The sequence below is a fragment of the Macrobrachium nipponense genome, chromosome 31 (genome assembly GCF_015104395.2).
Source record: "Macrobrachium nipponense isolate FS-2020 chromosome 31, ASM1510439v2, whole genome shotgun sequence".
Lineage (NCBI taxonomy): Eukaryota > Metazoa > Arthropoda > Malacostraca > Decapoda > Palaemonidae > Macrobrachium > Macrobrachium nipponense.
This window is the reverse complement of record NC_061093.1, coordinates 6912463-6937696: the sequence shown is the minus strand read 5'-3', so window position 1 is coordinate 6937696 and position 25234 is coordinate 6912463. Positions and strand designations below refer to the sequence as shown.

Below are 25234 nucleotides of genomic sequence, written 5' to 3'. Positions count from 1 at the left end.
TCATTTGTGTCCAGAGAAGCAGTTAGTCGGGCGTGCACTTATTTTCCACTGGCGCACTCTTTACCTAATCAGCGAATCGAAATCATAATGGGACTTATACATAAATATTCATCATTCTAACATAATTATACACTAGCACTTAGAGAAAAAGGCTCTGGTGCGTTTTCCTGATGCAAGGATTTCAGCACTGATAAAAGCACAGAGGAATAAAGGTGGAAGCGCATAAATCAGGTTCACTGCCACAAAAAAATTCAATATTTCGTCCGACGTCTTTTACAGGGGCTTGACAAGACTTCAGCTATGCAGTGCATGAACAGCTAAACATAGCACTGAGCATTACCGAACTCAATTATAACAGACGTGAAAATCACGATAATGATATTTTGATGAAACTTTCATTAATGAAAGCTGTTTTCTTCTAGAGAAGAACTTATCCTCGGGTATTAATGTATGAAAACTGTAATCCTCTAGAAGCGGGTTAAAAATTCCCAACATTCTGTGCCCATGACGTTGCTTCCTACGCCTTCCCCTCCTTCTCTTGAATCCGTCATACGGGAGCGCCAGCCAGACCTTTACCAACCTTCTCCTGAATATGAAACAGGAGAAAGGAGGAGACATCTGAATATCAAATAACCGCATTACTGAATAAGAAAAATGCGCCTTTACTTTCTCCTTCAAAGTGTATTTTCGATCATACATAAATATGGAAAATATTCAGATATTTTCAAATTCCGGAATTCCTTTTAGAGAGAATTCTACTCAGTATAATTTGCTTAATTCAGGATAACTCAGCTATGAAAGCTCTCAAGTCTCTGATAGCTTGTTTTATGTCACTGTGACTAAACAGAGTGAATCAGAAATTATTATTTTCAGGTTAGCCTTAGCCGTTTATAATAGAATATATACAGATTTTTTGTGTATAGCATCCACTAACTCTCTCTTTTCCCGTCACATTTAGTGCAAAATATGATCAATTATGAGAGACGATGTAATCTGTCAGATGCGCTATTTCCCACTCAGAAAGGTATGATGCAGCGAATTCTCTGGCGCAGACATTTTTATCTTGTACTTCTTTTTCTTCATACTTCTCATTTTTAGTGGCCTTCTAAGAACACCATTTTTACACGTCAAATACATCACAGCAAATTTTCCTCCGGTAGGAAACTTTTCCGTTTGTTGTATGAGACATGGAATCGATTGAAAATTGTTAACTTCAATTTTTGAAAAGTAACATTTTTGCAGATTCATGTATTAATTGCAGCCATTTTTCTCTCTCTCTCTCTCTCTCTCTCTCTCTCTCTCTCTCTCTCCTCTCGCTCTCTCTCTCTCTCTCTCACCGATTAACCGTTTAAAAAGGTAAGAACTTCTTATTGTATTATTAAGAAAGAGATATATGCATATCTAACTAATTTGTACACAAACAGAATAACCAATAAAATAATTTTCTAATCATTATACTTTGAAAAATATAAAGAGCATGTCGTTATTATCGCACTCACTCAAATTAGAAAAAAAAAAGTTTTTCAAATAACAAACTCATGCAGGAGTTTTTTTCCTTTATGATGTCTGTAAATGAATGAATGATTTTGAGGATTTTTTTTTTTTTATTCATATTACCTTCACTTTCTCTCTCTCTCTCTCTCTCTCTCTCTCTCTCTCTCTCTCTCTCTCTCTCTCAATATATATTATATATATATATATATATATATATATATATATATATATATATATATATATATACGTATCTACAAAAGTTCATCTTGTATAGGGAACTGGTCCACATAACTTACCTTTGTCATACACTCAGTATTGGACACGATCTTGATTGCATGACAGGCGATGAGGGGAGAGACAGCGACAGGATTTAGGGCATGAGTGAAGGGTTGACAGGAGCCCTAGGTGCCAAGGGCGAGTCCCTCTCTTTCATACAGACATTAGTATACCAGCCCCGGACCGATATAAAAAGGGAGGCAGCCCCAGGACGTGATCACTGATCAGCTTTCCTCATCGACGTCAACATGAAGCTTGTGAGTGTTGTGTTGATTCACCAGAAGGCGGAAGATCCGTCAGTTTGTGGTGTCTCTCAGTGCGAGTCATTTATTGTGTATTTTTGACATTTGATGTGGATCTAAGCCTCTGTTGGGAAAAAATGGCTACTTGCACATAAACTTAATATGATAAGGCTTCATTTTTTTTACGAATTTAATATTTCATGTGTTATAGGCTTTAGTTTCGATATATGGATTAATATGACATCATTTCAATAGACTGTGATACAAGCTTAGCCTCGCTAATTCAATCAATCCGATATAAGCAATGAAATCTGCTTTGACCTCACTCTCCCAGCGTCAACTTTAATCTATTTTTGGCTAATATTCTATTGACATAGCAGCAGTAAACTGATTTTGAAGTTTTGATAGATTTGTATCGGCAAATGAATGATTTAGATATATGCATTAAACTTACTTTCATGCATCAGTTGCTTGTATGTAAACGTTAAACTCCATTATTACAGATTGATTGCTCGGAAATGAGTATTAACCTTAGTGACGTATGTATTAAAGTCAGACATGAAAGTAATTGTTTAGACGTGGGTATCTAAGTAAGCTTGAACTGCTTATGCATTGGTGTGATTGGTACAGATATAAACTCACTTTGGGAAATATGAATCATTTCGATGGAACCATTAAATTCGGTTGACACAAGTGAACCTGGGAGATAGGATTATCAAATTCGTTCTTCCTTTTTGACGTCAATCATTGCATACTGTTTTGAGAGAAGTATTGAACTTGGTTTCGACAAATAAACAAGCTAGATATTAACCCATTAATGCCCAGTGGCAGGAAATCCTGCCGACAAGTTTGATCAGGGTATAATTTACTATTTATATCTGACTATTATATATGAACTTAAGAAAAAAAATTTTGCAAATATTTAAACACCACTGCCCAGTGGCAGAAAATCCTGCCACTCAAAATATTGTGTGTACTCATAACATTTTAGTTTCAATGGCAGAAACTTGTTATTTAGAGCAAAGTTCGGTATTTCTGAAGAAATTATTCATAATAATTAGTACTACAGGAGATAACTATGGGCGTTAATGGGTTAATAGAGAAATCCCTTCACAGATCATCCTCATCTCGGCTGTGTCTATGGCTCTGGCTGCCCCAACGATTCAACCTGACGTCGACGAAACCACGAAGACAGTCGTGCCCATCATGAAGGACGAGAGGGTGCAGGATGTCGACGGGAGGTTCAACGTCGAGTTCGAAGCTGGCAACGGCATCGTCTTCGCCCAGGCTGGTTCTCCGGACGATGAGACCGGCGCTGTCGTCCAGGCTGGGCAGTATTCGTACGTTTTCCATTCATTTGTTTTTATCCTAACTTCGCACAGCTGCATCTGCAGGTCATCAAACAAATCTTATTTCCGGTGATGGAAATTCATTTCTCGATGTGGTTCTGACCCTGCAATAACCTGTAGGTCCCGTTGCTAAGTTTTTATTTTTATTTTTAAGTGTATCTTAGTTTTTACAGGAACACTGAGCTGATTAACTGCTCTCCTAGGGCTGTCCCGAAGGATTAGATATTTTTACGTGGCTAGGAACCAATTGGTCACCTAGCAATGGGACCTACAGCTTATTGTGGGATCCGAACCACACTATATCGAGAAATGAATTTCTATCACCAGAAATAAATCTCTCTGATTCGGCGTTGGCCGAGCCGGGATTCGAACTTCGGACCACCGGATTGGAGCCGAGAGCGAAAACCACTCGTCCAGCGAAGAACTCCCGTTGCTAAGTAACCAATTGGTTCCTAGCCACATAAAAACATCTAATCCTTCGGGCAAGCCGTAGGAGAGCTGTCAATCAGCTCAGTGGTCTGATTAAACTAAGATGTACTTTATTAAACAAATCGTCATGTTGTCAAGTATTTTTTGAAACGATTTTAACCACTGAGAATTTAGTTATCTCAAATTTCCTATGCCTGTGCTCAGTCTGTGCATTTAGTTCCTTCTTCCATATGCTGTTGGTGTCCAAAGTGTTTCAAACATCAGTTGGATGACAGCTACTTCAGTTTAAACAACAAAAAATACTTACCGAAGAGCCCTTCTCTCTCTCTCTCTCTCTCTCTCTCTCTCTCTCTCTCTCTCTCTCTCTCTCTCTCTTGCCAATTGGCTTGTGAACTTCTTCTGATTATAATAGTATTCAGTTTAGTTCTTCTCATTATCTTTTCTCCAATTAGTCCCGAGTGCTATGGCATTTAAAAATGTGTCTAACCAAAAAAAAAAAAAAGAAGAAAATTATACCGCCCGCACAGAGATTTATCAGTAACTTTTATGACAAAAGCCTGAATTCGTTGTTAAATTCTATAGCATCCCTGTTTTACGATGTATATATAAATCCTTTTGTATGCCAATGATTGATTTGTATATTTGATTGAGTATTTAATTTATTCGTTTATTTCTTTTACTTATTTTCCATTGCTTATTCAGTTCTTTATGTATTTTTTTTTATCATTTATTTACTTGCTTCTTGCTTTGATCCTCTTCGTGGTCTCCAGGTACACAGCCCCTGACGGCACAGACGTCGTCGTGAAGTTCGTCGCCAACGAGAACGGCTTCCAGCCCGAGTCCGACATGCTACCAGTGGCTCCCGAATTCCCCCACCCGATTCCCCAGTTCGTCCTCGACCAGATCGCCTTCGCCGCCGAGGAAGACGCTCAACGAGCAAAGGAATTGGCTTCTGGCGAAGCGGAAGCTCATCAGTAATCCCTTCTTACATTCGAACTTCTGACTTCAGAGCTCCCTGAGTTACAGCTGTCATGCTTTCTACACATTGCTCTTATATTTTTTTTTTCGATTTTGCATTTAAGATATCGAATCATGTTATTAAGGAATATTTATTAATATAATATTTATGTCACAATCTGGCACTTTGAATAAAGATTTTGAAGACAGAGAACATTGTTTTGCACCACCTGGAAAATCTGTCAACTGCACATTCTTCCACTGTTAACATTATTACAGTTGTAGCAGCAGCTGTTGTTTTTAATAATACATGTACTCCCCTAGCAATGTCTTACGCTACGATGTTACTGTTACAGACGAGTTTGTCACAGACATTGTTATAACAGTGGAATAAATGGTGGAGCAAGGTGTTGAAGAACCCTCGAGGGTATTACAGGGGAGACTGAAGAAGGGTCTGAGAACCTCATCTCCTGGAAATAGAAGGAATCCTCGTGATTGCATCTTTCGTAAACATGAACAGTTTTCATGCCTAGATGTCATTCTGTAGTCATGAAATTCAACAGTACTACGTGAACCACGACCACAGACAGTACGGCGAATAAATGATCGTATAGCAAACTTTCAGACAGTAGAAAAATTTGGTGGCAGAAAAAATAGATTTTGGAGGGTTATATCTAAATTTTAATGCTTCTATTGCAATTTATATGACCACAATATACAAACAGCTATTTTAACTTCTGCTTGGGGGTATATTATGGATATCTTTAAGAATAAAAAAATATAGATTGCAGTTATTGCAGCAACCTTTATTAGTCAAGACGGCCTCCTTATGTCTCATTCCAAAAAGTTTTGATATTAGGCCAATATGTTAAGCAATAAATTCGCACTTTCATAAAAACTTGAAAAACGACACTAGTCTTTTTGAGAAAAAATTGTCTTAATTGTTAAATAAAGCAAAGTGCGTAGGGGATATATATTCATATCACGTTGTGATTTTATTTAGAATGTAAGAGAGTGTCTTTTGATTTGTACTGAACATGTTACGGTAAAGTGAGCCATTAATATATGGAAAGATAAACTTTCAAATAATGCCGCAGTTTTGAAACTGGTCATTCAAACAGGCAGTTACATCTTAACACCTATAAATTGTTTATGTCACGTGTTACACCCAACCTCACAGGCGGTGACTGATGAAGAAGAAATCCCGAAAGCGAAACTCACACCATAAGTCATTGACATTTTGAAGCAAACAAATGGGAGAAGGTTTAAATTAAAATCTCATCTCTCATATAATTTCCTATAATGTCCTTATCATTCGTGTTTCTTCCAACAGGCAGGTCTATTTTGGCATATGCGAAGGACCTTTCTTTTCTTTTTTTTCGTTCCGTTCAGCGAGTGTGTCGGCAAATTAAACTAAGCAGAAATACGACAATGAATTAGAAAAAGCACATCATAATAATCAGTCAGCACCCATCGAGTGCTCTTTTCCTCTTGCTGTTTACCAGTCAGCAGCAGTAAGATTAAACCAGCCTTATGCCGGCACGGGTTCTTGCTTCTCAGCAGCCCGTAACTGTTAATTTAACAACTGTGTGAACTCAATTTGACCTCTGGGCCGGAAATGAAAAAGGCATTAGTGGGAGAGAAAGTGTTATAGAAGCAAGTCCCAGTAAGGAGGGTGGCTTTTCGTTTTAATCAATTTATTGCGCACATTATCGTCAGACATTTGAGTAGGTACACAGTAATAAGAATATTGTTTACATCTATATGGTAATTAGGGTACACCAAAAGAATTCACGTGGAATACAAAATAAATGTAACTGAAGTCAAACTGTAATACAAATGTTCCAGTGACATTAGTAGGAGGGCGTGGGAATGAAAGGAAAAACTTTTAAGTCAGAGGAGTAGGATTTTAAATAAAAAAAAATAATAAAACAAAACAAAAAAATATACAGGGATCCTTGCTGCCTTCTACATATGGATAGTCGGATGAAACCTTTTGTTTTGAAACGTCAACTCTTTCTCCCAGGATTTTCGTGTGATCAGTTTATACCCTCTGGAACCACCGCAGCATAGCCAATAAGGAAGCACATCATAGACATTCAAAGATGTGTTCCTTGCTCTCTCTCTCTCTCTCTCTCTCTCTCTCTCTCTCTCTCTCTCTCTCTCTCTTAAAAATTAAGCCATTCTCACCTGAACCAAACTGAAGCCACGCAACGGAAATTCTCTCACTATCGTATAGGGTTTCTGGATGCCGCATCCAGCATAGTATACCCTGACATATGGCATTAAACAGGAGCACCTCGACGAGGTAATTCTCACTGTCACCGATACCGAATCATTCATTATATATTCTCTCACTGCCATACAGTAATGTCCTCGGAGATTTGTATGCACCATGACAAAACTATCTGTCTATTTTCGGATGAGTACATTCGGCATTAAATACACACACACATTGTATTGCTTTTAGACACGTACACACAAACACAGATTCATGGGTTCCTTGTGAAGGTTTACTCTCTGAATTTGATACCATTTGTATTCAAGAGTTTCATCCGTCCATTTTGGCACGGCTTGCATACGTTTTCTTGTTGCAATGCTGAGGAAAATATAAACAGTCCACTTTACGGTTAGGTTCATATTGGCTGTCTGCAAGGACCACTTAACTTATTTGTCCTGAATCAGTGGATCATTCTACTGATGCTTATATATATATATATATAATATATATATATATATATATATATATATATATATATATATATATATATTATATATACATATATATATATGTATATATATATATATATATATATATATATATATATATATAGGATTGTAATCACTTCAGCACGTGATTCATTTATCACACATATCCACAGGTGAAAAATAAGAGAAAGGGTGTAGGTCCTGACCGGTTTCGGCTTTGTCAATGGCTTGAAAATAAAGCCGAAACCGGTCAGGACCTACACCCTTTCTCTTATTTTTCACCTGTGGATATGTGTGATAAATGAATCACGTGCTAAAATGATTACAATCATATATATATATATATATATATATATATATATATATATTATATATATATATATATATATGTATGTATATGTATATCTATATATATATATATATATATATATATATATATATATTATATTCTTACGTAATTTTCCTCTCCTCTCTTAGCCAGAGTCCATTAGTTTTAAATTAATGCGGGAGGCAGCCGTGCCTATCCTAGCATCGTTACTATTTTGAAAGTTTAGGAATCGTTAACAAAGAAGGGCAGGTCATGGGGGTATCTGGGCTGCTAGGTGGATCCTCGGGTAGCCTCAGCGTTAAGATCTATTCTACCTGAACCTTTTACTGGCTGTATCTCCGTGATTACAGAATGACCTGCCAAGGTGGGGGGTAAGGGGAGGGACTTGCTTGTCTCTTACTACGTGCAGACGTACGTCTCTGCCCCCTATAGGCCTACAGAGCTCAGGAACAAAACTGGACGCCATCTTATGTGGCCAAGCTACCTGAGATTCACCCATATAGCCAGTTCTTTTCTCCAAGAAATTCTCCCACTGTTTTTTCCGATATTCAAATTTCCTATTTCTCTCTACGGAAGCCTTAGTTCCACTTCTATTAGTGCTGTTCCCCCTTTTGACTTGTTCAAATATTAAGTTATTCAAATAGGAATTAGAATTCTCCCACCATAGTGCATTATTGTGATTTGTTTTAATGATAACTTCCCTCCATGGAGAGTTAAAGTACACCGTGATAGAAATACTTGTCTGTTTGAGTAACCTGGAATTTTATTCCATATACACTGCTGACCCACCTGCTTACCGTTGACGCCACCGGACCCAGATGGCCACATTTGCATTAATTATTTTGTAACAAGTGAGTCAGTCACAGCAAACTTGATATCTGTATCTCATGAAATGCGGTAGCCCGGTTAACGATTAGCCAGTGGGAATGTAATTGTAATATATCAAAGCATTTGTACTTTGCACGGGGTTTGTATCGTTTTCTTTTTTATGTTCTTTTTTACTGTATTGTCAGCTGTCCCAGACTATGCATAATTAACTGCCTTTATTATTTTTGGACTCAATAAAGCACAAATATTTAATCCCATTCGATTTTTCAATTGCAGCTGTTTCGTGAATATTCAATTTTGTGGTCAGATTATTTCCAGCACAGAAAGAGAGAGAGAGAGAGAGAGAGAGAGAGGAGAGAGAGAGAGAGAGAGAGAGAGAGAGAGACTTCATTTAATTTATGGAAATTTGGCTATCCAAATTTGCTTTACTTTGTAAATTAGTGTAAATATATTATGTTGATGTAATCCGACTGGTACTTAAGTGTTCCAAGGTAAGTCCATAGCGTTTTATTTTACTCATTAATATTGCATATAGATTCGGTAATTAGGCCCCTAAGGCGTAGAATTACACCGGACTAATCATAACTTTTCTAAGCCCCAACCCTCTATATATTATATATATATATATATTATATATATATATATATAAAATATATATATATATATATATATATATAGATATAGATATATAGATATATATATATAATACATACATTATATATATATATATATATATATATATATATATTTGTGATATATATATCTATATATATAGATAGATATAGATATATAATATATATATATATACATACATATATATACATACATATATATATATATATATATATGATATATATATATTTGTAGATATAGATATATATATATATATATACATATATATATATATAATATATAATTTATATGAATGATACGCTTGTCACTGCAAAGTCTTAAGATCCAAGTGCAAGATATATGAAGAAATTATGATCACGAAGAGGTCACGTTCGTTTCCCGCTACACGCCAACACCATTTCTTCATATTTCTTTGCACTTGGATCTCAATGCTTAGTAGTGACAAGCGTTTCCAATATATATATATATATATATATATATATATATATATATATATATATATATATGCTTAAAAAAAATCCAATAGATGCACGTGACTTCATTAGATAAGCGAATACCACAGGAAAATGATAGGCAGAAATCCAAGCGCTTTCGTCTTTAATAAGACGTTGTCAAGGAGCGAATATATATATATATATATATATATATATATATATATATACATATATATACATATATATATATATATACATATGTATATATGTCTCGAAATCGAAGTGACGTTACTCTTTCCGTCTTCTGTGTAATTTTTTTTTTAGTCAGGTTTTGGGAGGTAGAGTGACCGATAGTCAAGATCAGCCAAGCGAGAAGACAGCAGCATCAGCAGCAGCTGCAGGATTTTGGAGTTCTCTGGTTGGTCGAGGATATCCAGTTCCCGAGGAGGAGGTAGTGACCAAACCATGGTTGCTAATATTGAAGAAGGATTCCTCCAGACAGCGGGTCAGCTGCCGCATGGACGCTGTTGTGGCAGTGTGGTTTGGATCAGCAATGGTGGTCATCCTCGTGGCTCTTATTTGAACCGTTCCAGGATTTGTTGTTAATTTGTTGTTGATTATTTATATCATTAGCTATGACTGTTTAAAACAGGGGTATGGCTCAGGAGCAGGTATGGTTCATATTTCATTGTTGCTGCTGATTGTTATTTAATCTTATGGTTTATGATTTATGGAGATTGTTATTATTGTTATTGGAGCGAGTCCCTCGTGCTATTGCTGATGAGCAAGTATGGCTCATGGTATTATTGTTGGTAATGAGCAACTGTCGCTCATATTGCTATTGGTTATCATTATTTATGAGCAAATGTAAGGGCTTTTGAATGCTCCATGTAATGGTTGATACTCTATATTTATGTGATTATAACTGTTGCTGAGTTTGACTTGTTATTTTTAAAGAATTTTTATAATTGGTTATGATTAATGATGATTTATTCTACGTCTCTTTGCTTCAAGACCTGAACTCATTGTACATATATAAAAACAATTTAGTAACAATAAATAAGTTTAAGGTATTATGGTATTTTTTTATTTTTATTTTTTATTTCATTTTATTTTATTTTATTTATTTATTTATTTATTTTTTTTTTTTTTTTTGCTGTCTCCTCCTTAGTCTTCTCAGTCCATCAGTTCAGTCCAGACCCATCTCGTTTAGTGATTTTGAACTTGTCGGCCCCACAGAAAAGGGGTCGGGACATTATGCATATATATATAATATAATATATATATATATATATATATATATATATATATATATATATATATATATATATATATTAACATTTACTTGAAAACACAGATTATCTAGATAAATTTTATTAAAGTCGTTTCTTTGACAGAGATACATTACGTAATAAGGTTAAATTTAGTTTCAAGGATGATAGACAATCTTGGAGAATTAATAGTTATTTCTAATGCTAATTCTTTTTATCACTTGTTTTATACATAAGTAAGAGATCATGAATCCCAAATATATTTGGGGGATGTCCTCAGAGGTCTGCTAAATTCTATGAAATATTTAGTGCCCATTTAACCCCCTCTCGGGGTAAAGTGGGCACCACACGATATCCGATGAAAAGAATATTTCGGCCTGAAATGACTTAATATCGGCTTAATATTGATTCTAAAAGTAACGCAAGTTTACACCACTAAATTAATCAGTCAGTCAATCAAAGCGATTCTAAAAATATTTTTTTAAAGATAGTACTTCAGAAACTAGAGCTAAATATCATAAAAATCTAATATTATATCTGCATTATCAATAGTCTTCGCCTCGGAAGAAGCACCTTCGTTTCCATTGGATTTTTTCGCCTCGGAAGAAGCACCTTCGTTTCCATCAGCTTTTTCCGCCTCGGAAGAAGCATCTTCGTTTTCATCAGTTTTTTCTGTCGATTCAGAACTATCGTCGTCTTCTGAGGAATCTTCGTCTCCCTCTGATGCGGTGGTTTCCTCTCCAGAAGAGTTACCTGGATCTTCTTCGCTGATTACATTTCCCTCCGTCGTAGTTGCAACTTCATTTTCTAAAGAGGGTGTTGTTGTTGTTGCTGCTGCTGTTGTTGAGACATCATCCCCATCCACTGAAAGTGTGGTTTCCTCCTCCTCAATGGAGTTCGCTGAGCTTCCTTCAACTTTGGTGATCGACACTTCAGTGCTGGAAATACTGTCGACGGTACTGGAAACAATCAGTTGAGCGCTAGAAGTATTTTCTTCAGTACTGCTAACCGAGTCTTCACTGCTCTCTGTAGTGATAGGAATATTTTCCTGTGCGCCGGTAACCGATTCTTCACTGATCTCTGTAGTGCTAGAAATATTTTTTTCGGTAATGGTGGCCAACTCTTCATTGCTCTCTGTAGTGCTTGAAATACCGTGTAGTACAGATTCGGTGCTTAGGTCAGCCTTTGAGGGTAAGATTGTCACTGCAAGAGAATCTTCATTTACTGTAGAAATGTCTGAACCGCCTTCTGCTTGTCTTCTCCTTCTAAGAAGTATTGTCCAACCTGGACTGGGGCGGGGAGTTGGATTCACATCAACACCACTGTCGGTAACCTCAGTGGTTGCGTCCAGATCGTCTTCTTGGCTATTGTCATCGTCCACCTTTCCTTGCCTTTTTACCCTTTCGTCTGAATCGTCATCATCATCATCCTCTTCAGAACCCATTATAAGTATGATTGATGAATAGTTCTTAGGTGAAGGACTTGATTCAATATTTTTGGGTGACAGTGTCGTTAACTGCAGATCTTTATCAAACCCCGCCGGATTCTTGACTGTGGAAGGAATAATGGTTGACGAATCAGAATCTGCTTCTGGTGTTGTTGAGCTCACTTTGGCTGCTTGAACGGCTACCGTATCGTTTCCTACCGAATTCCTTCTCTTCCTTGTTTCCTGAGCCCTTTCTCCCACATTTTCCACATCTTTGCCCACCAATTGAACGAGCCTTGAGAGGCTCCCAGCAGGGAGGCCGCTCGGTCGAACTTCATTGTTGTTTTCCGAAGTGAGCAGCCCCGTTAACGTCAGACGTTCATCTGTTACAGCTGCGTTATTCTTCTGATTTTCTTGGTCCTCTCCGGATTTCTCCTTCCCTTCATCTTCCAGGTGAAACACTTCAATGAGAATTGCTTGTTGGTTGCTTGACTTCTGGCCGGGAGCGAGAACCTCGACGGGAATGCCTCCGGATTTCAGAGACGTCTTCACAACCTCTCTCACCAGGGGATCATCTTCCACAGCAAACGCAATTTCGTCCAAAACGGCGTGAAGGACCGGTTTGGGCAAGTCAGGGTTCCCCGGCGAAATCTCGTGCTTCTGCGTGGGCGCTGTGTCGTTTTGGGCATCATCGAAGCCCACGAAGTGTCCCTCAGGAGTGATGTCGCTGTATCAATGAAAGCGACCTTTGAGTTTTCTGATTTCAAACATGGATGATACAGACAGACACACACACACACACACACACACACACACACACACACATATATATATATATATATATATATATATATATATATATATATATATATATATATATATATATATGTCAGATGGAAGGGGCTATAATTAATAATATATTTAATATGCCAATGTGATGTGCTGTGACTTTTTTGGAATGCGCAGACTACCCATAGAGACAGTCTGAAGCACTGACCTGAGAAAGCTGATAAATCATTTCTGGGATGGAGTGATACGAAGATGCATAGTTAAGCTGGTCAATGTTTGTCAGTTCATGGGGTCTTGTTCAAGTGCCTTTGGAAATTAACAGCATCTAGAGCCATCATTGACCTCAGCACTGGATGCTGAACGCCTACAACAAAGTATTCCCAAAAGGACGCTTTTAAAGCAAGTTCTCATCTAAACAGAAACTACCTTAATGCTAAAAGCTGACACGACCGTGTTTCGAAAAACTGAACAGAAAAGAAATTTGATATTTGATTTAAGGAAAATAAATGGATTGCTAGAAAACGATTTATGATATTTTTGGATTAATATTGATAACGGTAAGAATAAATATTCATTCATTCAGCTTCATCATTTTGCTCCAAATACATATGTAAAAATCAGAGGCACATCTCAAGTCAGAACACGTGAGATGATAATGAATTCCGTAATTCTGAGTACTCTGATTCAGTAGACAGATCAGAGACGCCTTGCATGTTGATGAGAAATCACGTTCTGTCATCACGTTCTATATTCTGAATCTCATTTTTCTAACGACAATGGTCAGAAAACTGGTCTTAGTGGCTTCTGAGAATAAATGACGCAGAACAGAAAACACTGGATTGTGTTACTGGAGACAGGGAACAAATTATACTGGATTTTAATTTTAACGACAGGGAACGTTATTTTGGACTTTGATACCATGGGGGAAATTTTACACTGGATTCTGAAAACAGTCAGTGAACCCATTATACTGGATTTTGGTATTATATCATGAAGAGGGAACAAATTATTCTAGATTTTGAAGCTAAAGCCAGGAAGAAACTACAATTTACAAATGACAATATATTTCGAGGCTGAAGACGTTAAATGTATTATACTGGATTCTGAAAGCACACACAGGACAAAATACACTGGTTTTGATACCAAAACATAGGAGACAAATTACAAATTACACTGGGTTCTGACGCCATGGAGATAGATATAGGTTGCAATGGGTTTTCATGGCAAAGACAGGAAAAGTTACTCTCAATTCTAATACCAAAGACGTTATAGATATTGCGCTGAATTCCGATACCAATGACAAGAAACAAATGATACTGGGTCCTGATATTAAAGACTGGATTTTGATTTCAAAGACAGTATACATATTATACTGATTTTTTATGCCATAAAACGAAAAGTTACACTAGTTTCTGAGGATTCTGATACTAAAGGCAGAGAAAAGTTTACTGGAGTCTAATATCGAAAACAGGAAAAGTTACACTTGTTTCTGTTCTCCAAGACAGGCAACACATTATACTGAATTTTGCTACTAATTGCAGGGACAAGTTGCCCTGGGTTCTGAATACTAAGACTAACAGCAAATTGCGCTGGATCTGAAACTTAAGAAAGGAAATAAATAGCATTTGATTTTGATGAGAAAAACAGGATAAATGGTTTACTGGATTCTGATACAAATGACTTTGAAATAATTATTCCGTATTTTGATATCAAAGACAAGAGTATTATTACAAAGTATTTTGATACCTAAGACGGGCAACAAATCACAGTGGTTTCCGATACCAAAGACAGAAAAAAAAAAATGACCGCACATCTTACCAAAGACAGAATATGAATTATTCCGGAATCTGAAAACGAAGGCAGGAAAGAAGCGCACTGGTTTCTGATACAAAAAGACGGAAAAGTCTTAACCGGGGACACAAAACATTGCTAATCTTGATTCTGATGATATCGGACCAAAGAAAAGAGGTAACGTTGCCCAGCGAAACCAAAAACAAAGAATAAAAATAGGTTACATTTTTCAAAACCAAGACATTACAACAGAAATGTATTACTGAGGGAAATAGAGCAACTGCTTCTAGACATTCAGGGTTCCATGTTGAAGTGCTTCTTCGACGGTCCCTCCCACCTGGCTGCCCGAATTCTTAATTACTACCCTGTTCCTATCTCGAGTAATTCTGCGGATAAAGAACCACTTACAAGTCTTCGTCGTTGAGCGTTTCGACGCCACCTTCCTCGCTCGCTACCACGTAGAGGAACTCCCCCTCGCTGCCTTTATCGGAGCTGTTTCCTGTGACGTGAGTCGCTTCGTGAAATGGTTTGTGAGGCGGTATAGCTGCCGCAGTCGCCATGTTTGGCAGAGTTGCTAGTCCGCAAAGGGCAGTGAAGAGAATCTGAGAATAGATAGAAGGCGGTTTTCAGTCTCAGTGAGATACCTTGACAACAAATTCTTTGAGATTATCTCAGACGACTTCTACACCGAATTCTTTTTCAGGGAGATGGAGATGATGCATATCTTAAATTTGGGATTATGTGCACCTCACTGGACATACTTATTTATTTAGGTGTAGAAATCTAACCTCGCATGTTTCATAAAAATTATACATTTCTTTTTTTCTCCGGTAAATGACATCTGAACCTAAGCTTGGTTGAGCAAACAGACTCAAATGGACACTCTTCCCTAGACTTCTTTCCTAAAATATATTTAGGAACTTGAGTAAAAAAAAAAAACACTAATAATAATAATAATAATAATAATAATAATAATAATAATAATAATAATAATAATAATAATAATAATAATACAACACCACTTCCTTTTGAATAATGTTGACAGTAAAACTCCATCGGGGAGACGGAGGAGTCCGCAGCCACCCATTATGCCAACAGATGGACATTATCGTTGATATTCGTAACAGCAGTGATATGCAAAGACAAATCTGACTGGTTGTTGCTGTCCTTTATCAATTAGTTGATAATGATCTCGTTGAAGCCCTCAGCGTCGTTTCTGCTCGAGCCCTGGCATAGTTTATTGCAGATTGTCCCGTGAAGGTTTATTCATTTTCTGCCTATGTGCACACGCATGCATAAAACACTGCAGGGCATCTTGGAATATCCACTCATTCTTTTGACTTTCAGGGGCTCGGGATGACCCACTGCATCTTCGAATTAGAATGATTTAGTCTTGGAGAGCTTCTGCAATAACACATGACCTATGCAAAGGGAATGAGATGTGACAAAAGAGGTCATCGTATCATCCGACGCTTTTTTTTTTTACCGAAAGGCATTTCATGTCAATTCGATTTTTGAGAGGACGGAAATTGTATTTGAGTGGAATTCAGAGTATGTTAGGGATGTCTAATTTCCTTTTCCTGTTCATTATATAAAGAAAACCCTTTTCCATCACTAGCTCGTGGGAACAGTTTTAAGGAAGAATCTATTGAGAAATGATACCAGAGAACTGAGCTTCCACAAGGTGAGTATCTGGGGAAAAGTTTCTCAAAAGAAAATCAAGAAATAGATAAAGATAATGTCAGTCAAAGTAGCACAGAATGGAAAACAGCTGAGGAAGTATTGGGACGGACGGGTGAAGGCTAGACAAATGGCCGTGAAATCTCTGCCTTAGAAGTTTAGACGGGTTGACTGACTGCAGGATTAGCTCTCTGACGCGAAAGTGAAGACAGAGTAGCATGTTTAGGTGGGAACTTAAATTCTTATTCATCTCTTCACACAAGTTAATAAATAAATGATAAAAAGGAATTGGGTTTTGGAGGAGAAAGAGGATAATCTAAGAGCATATATATATAGCTTCCGCAGCTCTCTAGGTTCAGATATTTTCATAGAGCATCCCATTTTAAAGTCTGTTTTCTTTTAACATCATTTATAATCCAAAGTTGCTAAGGTATTAGTTGTTGCCTAATTGCTATTCCTAACTGTGCCTACTCCAGAATGTGTCATTATTTTCAAGATGCTTCCATCGCATCAGCCTACGATTCTCTTAAGATAAGCGAAGACATCAAGAGCAATGTTCCTCATCTAAAAGCAATATCAGCGACCTGTCAACCGCTTCAAAAATTCCCCTGCACAACGACACAAATCACATGATACGAATGTCACTTTTAGTCTTCTTTATAGACCAAGAGAAGAATTGCCTTGTTTTTTTTTTTTAATCTGGAAATCTGCTAACTACCAGAAGCGGCAAAAAAGAGAGAGAGAGAAAAAAAAAAAAAGAGGTTCCTTCCAGCAAGTATTCATAAGGAAAATTATCCTCCTAATCAAATCAAAAGTTACCCTAACCAGTATAAGCAACAGGTTTGGCAATACGTTAGTTGTTCCAAATATTCCAGGAGACTTACGAGATACATGATGGCGGTGTCGGTGGCGCTGGAAGATGAAGGTGGAGATGTGGTAGAGATGAGTAACTCCAGGTCACTGAAGAGACAGATCATTTCCACCTCTCGGGTAAGTACTGGCCCCCTGTTGTCGCTAGGTAGTCCCCACCCCCCACCCCATCCACCCCCCAACACCGATTTGCAATGCAATTCACTGTGCTGACGTTATCTTTCGACGTTGATATGCAACCTAGCGCCTTTGCTGATTCTGAATATTCATAAATTGCGCCTTTAGATGCAAGGGTGAGGGTCAGGTGGCTCGTCTCATCCTGCCTGAAGGATGTATCTGTATCGTCAGTTTCGGCTGAGCTTCGATCTCCCGCCCCTCAGTAGGAAGGGAATCAAATGAATTTGTTGTCCAGTTCAGAGAAAGAAAAGTTTTCTTGTTTTCTTCCAGTAAAAGCAGATCAACGTAGGAGCTGACACCCCGTAGAGTTTACAACCTTTATCTATCCATCTATCTATCTATCTATCTATCTATCTATCTATCTATCTATCTATCTATCTATCCACTGCGATAAATGACCGATTGCTTTAAATACCTCCTTTGCATCGCATTCCCGTATCTTTCTGGCGCTCTACCAAGCGACAATAAACATATCGCCACCAAAACGATTGCACAAACAACGATGAATACGTACGCAAATGCATTTCGTAATCAATACTGCCTGATACTGTATTCAAATAAAAGCTTATGTGCCGGATGACTTGCTTACCCGTAATCAGTCTGCCGAGAACCAGCTCGAACCTGGGATAGAAATCTGGCCTGATTGCATACACGCGTGTCAACATGAGTCATCGGACTGACAATGGTGGCCAAAGTTACGTTCCTGTGTTGGAGTTCGTGGCCCGTTTCTGAACGAAATTATTAGTATGAAAATGCGTGATATCAGTCTGTAGCGATGAAGTGCATTTCTATATTATTATTAATTTTATTATTATTATTATTATTATTTTTTTTTTTTTTTTTTTTTTTTTTTTTTTTTTTTTTTTTTTTTTGCTCTATCAACACTCCTTCAATTCGACTGGGTGGTATTTATAGTGTGGGGTTCCGGGTTGCATCCTGCCTCCTTAGGAGTCCATCACTTTCTTACTAGTGGGTGCCGTTTTTAGGATCACACTCTTCTGCATGAGTCCTGGAGCACTTCAGCCTCTAGTTTCTTTTCTAGATTCCTTTTCAGGGATCTTGGGATCGTGCCTAGTGCTCCTATGATTATGGGTACGATTTCCACTGTCCCATATCCATATCATTCTTATTTCTATTTTCAGATCTTGATACTTATCCATTTTTCCCTCTCTTTCTCTTCAACTCTGGTGTCCCATGGTATTGCGACATCAATGAGTGATACTTTCTTCTTGACTTTGTCAATCAACGTCACGTCTGGTCTGTTTGCAAGTATCACCCTATCCGTTCTGATACCCATAGTTCCCAGAGGATCTTTGCCTGATCGTTTTCTATCACTCCTTCAGGTTGGTGCTCGTACCACTTATTACTGGAAGGTAGCTGATGTTTTCTTGCACAGGCTCCAGTGGAGGGCTTTTGCCACTGAATCATGCCTCTTTTTTGTTTACAGGTTCTGTGCAGTGCCGGCATTCGCTTGCTATGTGGTTATGGTTTCATTTTTCGTATTGCACTTCCTACATATGGGAGAGATGTTATTTCCGTCTATCGTACTTGAACATATCTGGTTCTTAGGCCTGATCTTGTGCCGCTGTTATCATTCCTTCAGTTTCCTTCTTGAGCCTCTCCCCTCTGTAGCCATTGCCAATTGTCATCGCTGGCTAGTTCTTAGTCGTCTCATGTATTGTCCGTGCATGGTTTGTTGTGCCAGTCCTCTGTTCTTTCTGTCTTCTCCTGTCTCTGTATATTTCTGGGTCTTCGTACTACTTTTATTAGTGCCTTCTTCCCATGCACTCTTTAGCCACTCGTCTTCACTGGTTTTCAGATATTGCCCCAGTGCTCTGTTTTCGATGTTGACGCAGTCCTCTATACTTAGCAGTCCTCTCCCTCTTCCTTTCGTGTTATGTATAGTCTGTCCGTATTTGCTGCTTGGGTGTAGTGCTTTGTGTATTGTCATTTGTTCCTGGTTTTCTGATCAATGCTGCGGAGTTCTGCCTTCGTCCATTCGACTATTCCTGCGCTGTATCTGATTACTGGCACTGCCCATGTGTTTATGGCTTTTATCATATTTCGGCGTTGAGTTTTGACTTGAGTATCGCCTTGAGTCTCTGCATATAGTCTTTCCTGATCGTGTCCATTCATCTCTTGGTGTTTTATCTCCTCCTTCCATTATTCCCGGATATTTGTATCCTGTCTCATTCTATGTGTTTGATGTTGCTCCCATTCTGTAGCTTGTATCCTTCAGTTCTCGTTACTGCCCTTTTTGTATGTTGACTAAGGCGCATTTTTTTCTATTCAAACTCCATCTGTGGCGCCGGGAGGAGTTGGTTAGGTCGTCAATAGACCTTAAGTCAAGTTAAGCAACATTGGGGCTGGTCAGTCGTTGGATGGGTGACCGCTCTCCTCGGCGTTGATTCCTTGGGAAAGGATCTTACCATAATTTCCTCAGTCTACTCAGCTGTAAATGAGTACCTATCCCTGATGGGGTGGTAGGGTCCAGCTATGGGTTAAATAGCAAAAACTCAGCAATGATGGAAAGAAATGAAGGAATAAACCACAACGACGGTAAATGGAACCTCTGGCAACAGAGAGCCTCGTCCGGCAACCAGGTATTCAACCCAATTGTAGGGGAAGACGGAGGTCAGGTACTTGGAGGTCGTCATCCAGCAAACTGATCACCACAACGACAGCCAATCAACAGCCTGAGATTGGAGCTACAGAGGCAAAAAGGAGAAATGGCAAGATTATTATTATTATTATTATTTCGGAAGGAGACCCTCTCGTAGACATGTTTTGTTTAAAAATAACTGCTGCTTCAGCACTATTAATCTTATAAAGAGTCTTCTCTATCTTTCTGATGACGCTTTCTCGTTGTTGCTTAGACTGGCGAGCAACGCACCAAAGGGCATGGTCAAATTTCGGTTGAGTCATTTGATTTATTATTGCTTATACAATTCTCTCTCTCTCTCTCTCTCTCTCTCTCTCTCTCTCTAACGCGACGTTTTTTCCTCCTGATCGACAGGACATTATCAAGCGATAACTGCTGAGGGACTGATTCCAGTGGTTGTTTGTTGTTTTTGATTAGCTGACCTTGTGTCAGCACGGGCTCTTGCTCACAGAGCAGCCCGTAAAGAATTTTCCAGTGGCGAGTCCTTCTCCTTTATCGTGGTGTTGCGAGCTCTCCAGTACGGTCAGAGCACTTCTCCGGTAGGTCGAGTTTTATTGGTTCCCGGGAAGGTGACTCATACGGCGGGCGTTGACTAGTCTTGCAGACCTTCTCAGTAGGGGGTATCAACCGGGAGCCTCTTGATTGGCTTCTACCTGCGTGACGTCACACCCCTGGTATTGTTCTCATGTCTGGTGTTCGTCCATGCGCGCTGGTACTTTCGTTTAGGGGAGAGGGGTGTGGTCCTCCTCACACACGTCGGTATCAGGAACGCTTCTTGGGTGGTATTGAGGGAGGCTTTTCTTCTGCGTCTCCTAGAAGCGCTGCTCATCCTCGAAGAAAAGCCTCCCCTCAATACCACCCAAGAAGCGTTCCTGATACCGACGTGTGTGAGGAGGACCACACCCCTCTCCCCTAACGAAAGTACCAGCGCGCATGGAACGAACACCAGACATGAGAACAATACCAGGGGTGACGTCACGCAGGTAGAAAGCCAATCAAAGAGGCTCCGGTGATACCCCCTACCTAGAGAAGGTCTGCAAAGACTAGTCAACGCCTGCCGTATGAGTCACCTTCCCGGGAACCAATAAAAAAAAACTCGACCTACCGGAGAAGTGCTCTGACCGTACTGGAGAGCTCGCAACACCACGATAAAAGGAGAAGGACTCGCCCAGGGCTGCTCTGTGAGCAAGAGCCCGGTTCTGACACAAGGTCAGCTAAATCAAAAACAACAAACAAACCACTGGAATTCAGTCCCTCAGCAGTTATCGCTTGATAATGTCCTGTCGATCAGGAGGAAACGTCGCGTTAGAGAGAGAGAGAGAGAGAGAGGAGAGAGAGAGAGAGAGAGAATTGTATAAGCAAAATAATAAATCAAATGACTCAACGAATTTGACCATGCCTTTGGTGCGTTGCTCGGCCAGTCTAAGCAACAACGAGAAAGCCGTCATCAGAAAGATAGAGAAGACTCTTTATAAGATTAATAGTGCTGAAGCAGCAGTTATTTTAACAAAACATATTATTATTATTATTATTATTATATTATTAATTATTATTATTATTATTATTTGTTGTAAGAGGCCACAATAATGAAAAGTTGTGAGTTCGTGCATAATTTAAAATCCTTTACAAAGCTTTCGCAACCCTTCCCTGGGTTCATCTTCAGGGAAGGGTTCGAAGGCTTTGGTAAAAGTTTTAAATTATACACGAACTCGCAACATTTTTCATTATTGTGCACCTCTTAGAACATTAAGTATACTCTCGCGATAGAGAGTTTTTCGCACAAATTATTATTATTATTATTATTATTATTATTATTATTATTATTATTATTATTATTATTATTATTATTATTATTATTCATTAGATGAAACCTATTCATATGGAACAAGCCCACTAAAGGAACAACTGACTTGAAATTCAAGCTTCATTAGGAAGAAGTAAGAGGAGTTAAAGGGAAATACAGAAAGAAGAGATACCACTTATTAAAAAATATATAATAAAATTAATAAATACATAAAAAATGTATCAAAATGCAAGAAGACTTTAATCAGGATAGTAATGTATCGCATTTTCGTTTGAACTTCTGAAGAAGTTCCAATTGCACGACATCCTCTGGGAGGCTTATTCCACAGTCCAACAAGTTGTGAGGAATAAAGGAACCTCAGGAACTGAGATGTTCGACAGCGCTGAGGCAATTTACTGTATAAGTGCATAATGGCGCTGCTGTTCAGCGGATCTGGTTGCTCTCGGCAGATGGAGAGGATCAGGGATCAGTTGTGAATGTGAAAGATCTCTTTTGAAATGCAACTTATGAAAAAAGTGGACAGACAAGAGACCATCCGTCGATGGTCCATTTCCATAACTGCTGATTCTTTTTTAGGTGTTGAGTCTTCTGACTTCTTATTGTTCTGAACTATTATTATTATTATATATATATAGACTATATATTATATATATATATATATATATATATATTTTTTTTTTGTTTTTTTTTTTTTTTTTTTTTTTTTTTTTTTTTTTTTTTTTTTTTGTCTATCACAGTCCTCCAATTCGACGGGTGGTATTTATAGTGTGGGGTTCCGGGTTGCACCTCCTGCCTCCTTAGGAGTCCATCACTTTTCTACTATGTGCGCCGTTTCTAGGATCACACTCTTCTGCATGACTCTGGAGCTACTTCAGCCTCCTAGTTTTTCTAGATTCCTTTTTTTCAGGGATCTTGGGATCGTGCCTAGTGCTCCTATGATTATGGGTACGATTTCCACTGGCATATCCCATATCCTTCTTATTTCTATTTTCAGATCTTTGATACTATCCATTTTTTCCCTCTCTTTCTCTTCAACTCTGGATGTCCCATGGTATTGTGACATCCGTGAGTGATACTTTCTTCTTGACTTTGTCAATCAACGTCACGTCTTGGACTATTTGCACGTATAACACCCTATCCGTTCTGATACCATAGTCCAGGGATCTTTAGCCTGATCGTTTTCTATCACTCCTTCAGGTTGGGGAGGTGCTCGTACCACTTATTACTGCAAGGTAGCTGATGTTTCTTGCACAGGCTCCAGTGGAGGGCTTTTGCCACTGAATCATGCCTCTTTTTGTACTGGTTCTGTGCAAGTGCCGGGCATTCGCTTGCAATGTGGTTATGGTCTCATTTTTTTCGTATTGCACTTCTTACATATGGGGAGAGATGTGTTATTTTTCCGTCTATCGTTCTTTGAACATATCTGGTTCTTAGGGCTCGTCGATCTTGTGCCGCTGTTTATCATTCCTTCAGTTTCCTTCTTTAGCTCTCCCTCTGTAGCCATTGCCAATTGTCATCGCTGGCTAGTTCTTTAGTCTGTCTCGTGTATTGTCCGTGCATTGGTTTGTTGTGCCAGTCCTCTGTTCTGTTTGTTATTCTCCTGTCTGTAAATTTCTGGGTCTTCGTCTACTTTTATTAGTCCTTCTTCCTATGCACTCTTTAGCCACTCGTCTTCACTGGTTTTCAGATATTGCCCCAGTGCTCTGTTCTCGATGTTGACGCAGTCCTCTATACTTAGCAGTCCCTCTCCCTCCTTCCTTTCGTGTTAGTATAGTCTATCCGTATTTGCTCTTGGGTGTTAGTGCTTTGTGTATTGTCATATGTTTCCTGGTTTTCTGATCTATGCTGCGGAGTTCTGCCTTCGTCCATTCCACTATTCCTGCGCTGTATCTGATTACTGGCACTGCCCATGTGTTTATGGCTTTTATCATATTTCCGGCGTTGAGTCTTGACTTGAGTATCGCCTTGAGTCTCTGCATATATTCTTCCCTGATCGTGTCCTTCATCTCTTGGTGTTTTATATCCCCTCCTTCCATTATTCCTAGGTATTTGTATCCTGCCTCATCTATGTGTTTGATGTTGCTCCCATCTGGTAGCTTTATCCCTTCAGTTTTCGTTACTTTGCCTTTTTGTATGCGGACTAAGGCGCATTTTTCTATTCCAAACTCCATCCTAATGTCCCCAGATACAATCCTTACAGTCTGGATTAGGGTACCTATTTCCTTGATGCTCTTACCATACAGCTTGATGTCGTCCATGAACATCAGATGGTTGATTCTGTTGCCTCTTTTCTTGAGTTGGTACCCGGCATCCATCTTCTGTAGTACTTTTGTCACGGGAATCATGGCTACTACGAAGAGTAGTGGGGACAGTGAGTCGCCCTGGAAGATCCCTCTCCAGATATTAACCTCTGCTAGTCTTATTCCAGAGCTTGTAAGTATTGTATTCCAGTTGCGCATTGTATTTTTCAGGAAGCTGATGGTGTTTTCCTCTGCCCCATATATTTTCAGGCATTCTATTAGCCATGTGTGTGGTATCATGTCGAAGGCTTTCTTATAGTGTATCCATGCCATGCTTAGGTTGGTTTTCCTTCTCCTACTGTTCTTCATTACCATTTTGTCTATCAGGAGCTGGTCTTTTTGTGCCCCTACACTTCCTTCTACAGCCTTTCTGTTGGTTGGGGGATGGTGTTTGTCTCCCCCCCCCCACCTCTAGGTAGTTGTATAGCCTTTCACTGATGATACCTGTTAGTAACTTCCACATTATTGTAGGCAGATGATAGGTCTGTAGTTACTGGCTATTATTATTATTATTATTATTATTATTATTATTATATTATTATTTATTATTATTATTATTATTATTGTCGTTGTTGTTGTCCTCGACAACGATGTGATTTTATTCCAGTTTGTTAGTCTGCTTAGCTGCTTTTTCTTTTATTATCGGGGAACGGAAAGCATCATTATCACATCAAGGGAAGAATTTATTATTTTTATTTTCATCTTTAATATTGATATCTTATTATTCTTATTTTTATTTTTATTACAAGTATTTTATTATTTTTATTATTTTCTATTATTTTACA

At 38.5% G+C, this 25234-nt stretch overlaps 2 protein-coding genes across 2 annotated transcripts; one reads left to right on the top strand and one right to left on the bottom strand.

The window, feature by feature from the left end:
• The first annotated feature begins 1877 nt into the window (after nucleotides 1–1877).
• Nucleotides 1878–4961, top strand: LOC135206613 (cuticle protein AMP1A-like). Its single transcript, XM_064237952.1, has 3 exons — nucleotides 1878–2027; nucleotides 3129–3352; nucleotides 4561–4961. Exons 1-3 carry the CDS (start codon nucleotides 2019–2021, stop codon nucleotides 4766–4768), a joined length of 441 nt encoding a protein of 146 aa, XP_064094022.1. The 5' UTR covers nucleotides 1878–2018; the 3' UTR covers nucleotides 4769–4961.
• Nucleotides 4962–11313: 6352 nt separating this feature from the next.
• On the bottom strand, nucleotides 11314–17644 carry LOC135206612 (uncharacterized). Its single transcript, XM_064237951.1, has 3 exons — nucleotides 17521–17644; nucleotides 15365–15558; nucleotides 11314–13103 (listed from the first exon to the last, which is right to left on the bottom strand). The coding sequence occupies exons 1-3, from the start codon at nucleotides 17611–17613 to the stop codon at nucleotides 11459–11461; spliced, it is 1932 nt and encodes a 643-aa protein (XP_064094021.1). The 5' UTR covers nucleotides 17614–17644; the 3' UTR covers nucleotides 11314–11458.
• Between the last annotated feature and the right edge of the window lie 7590 nt (nucleotides 17645–25234).

Excerpts from the sequence above, each read along its gene's own strand:
- LOC135206613 (XM_064237952.1), top strand. Across the intron at positions 3,353-4,560 it reads GTCCAGGCTGGGCAGTATTC|GTACACAGCCCCTGACGGCA; the intron begins GTACGTTTTCCA and ends CGTGGTCTCCAG.
- LOC135206612 (XM_064237951.1), bottom strand. The coding sequence starts at position 17,613 with ATGATCTGTCTCTTCAGTGACCTGGAGTTACTCATCTCTACCACATCT. Across the intron at positions 15,559-17,520 it reads ACACCGCCATCATGTATCTC|ATTCTCTTCACTGCCCTTTG; the intron begins GTAAGTCTCCTG and ends ATCTATTCTCAG. Across the intron at positions 13,104-15,364 it reads ACGCTCAACGACGAAGACTT|CGACATCACTCCTGAGGGAC; the intron begins GTAAGTGGTTCT and ends TCATTGATACAG.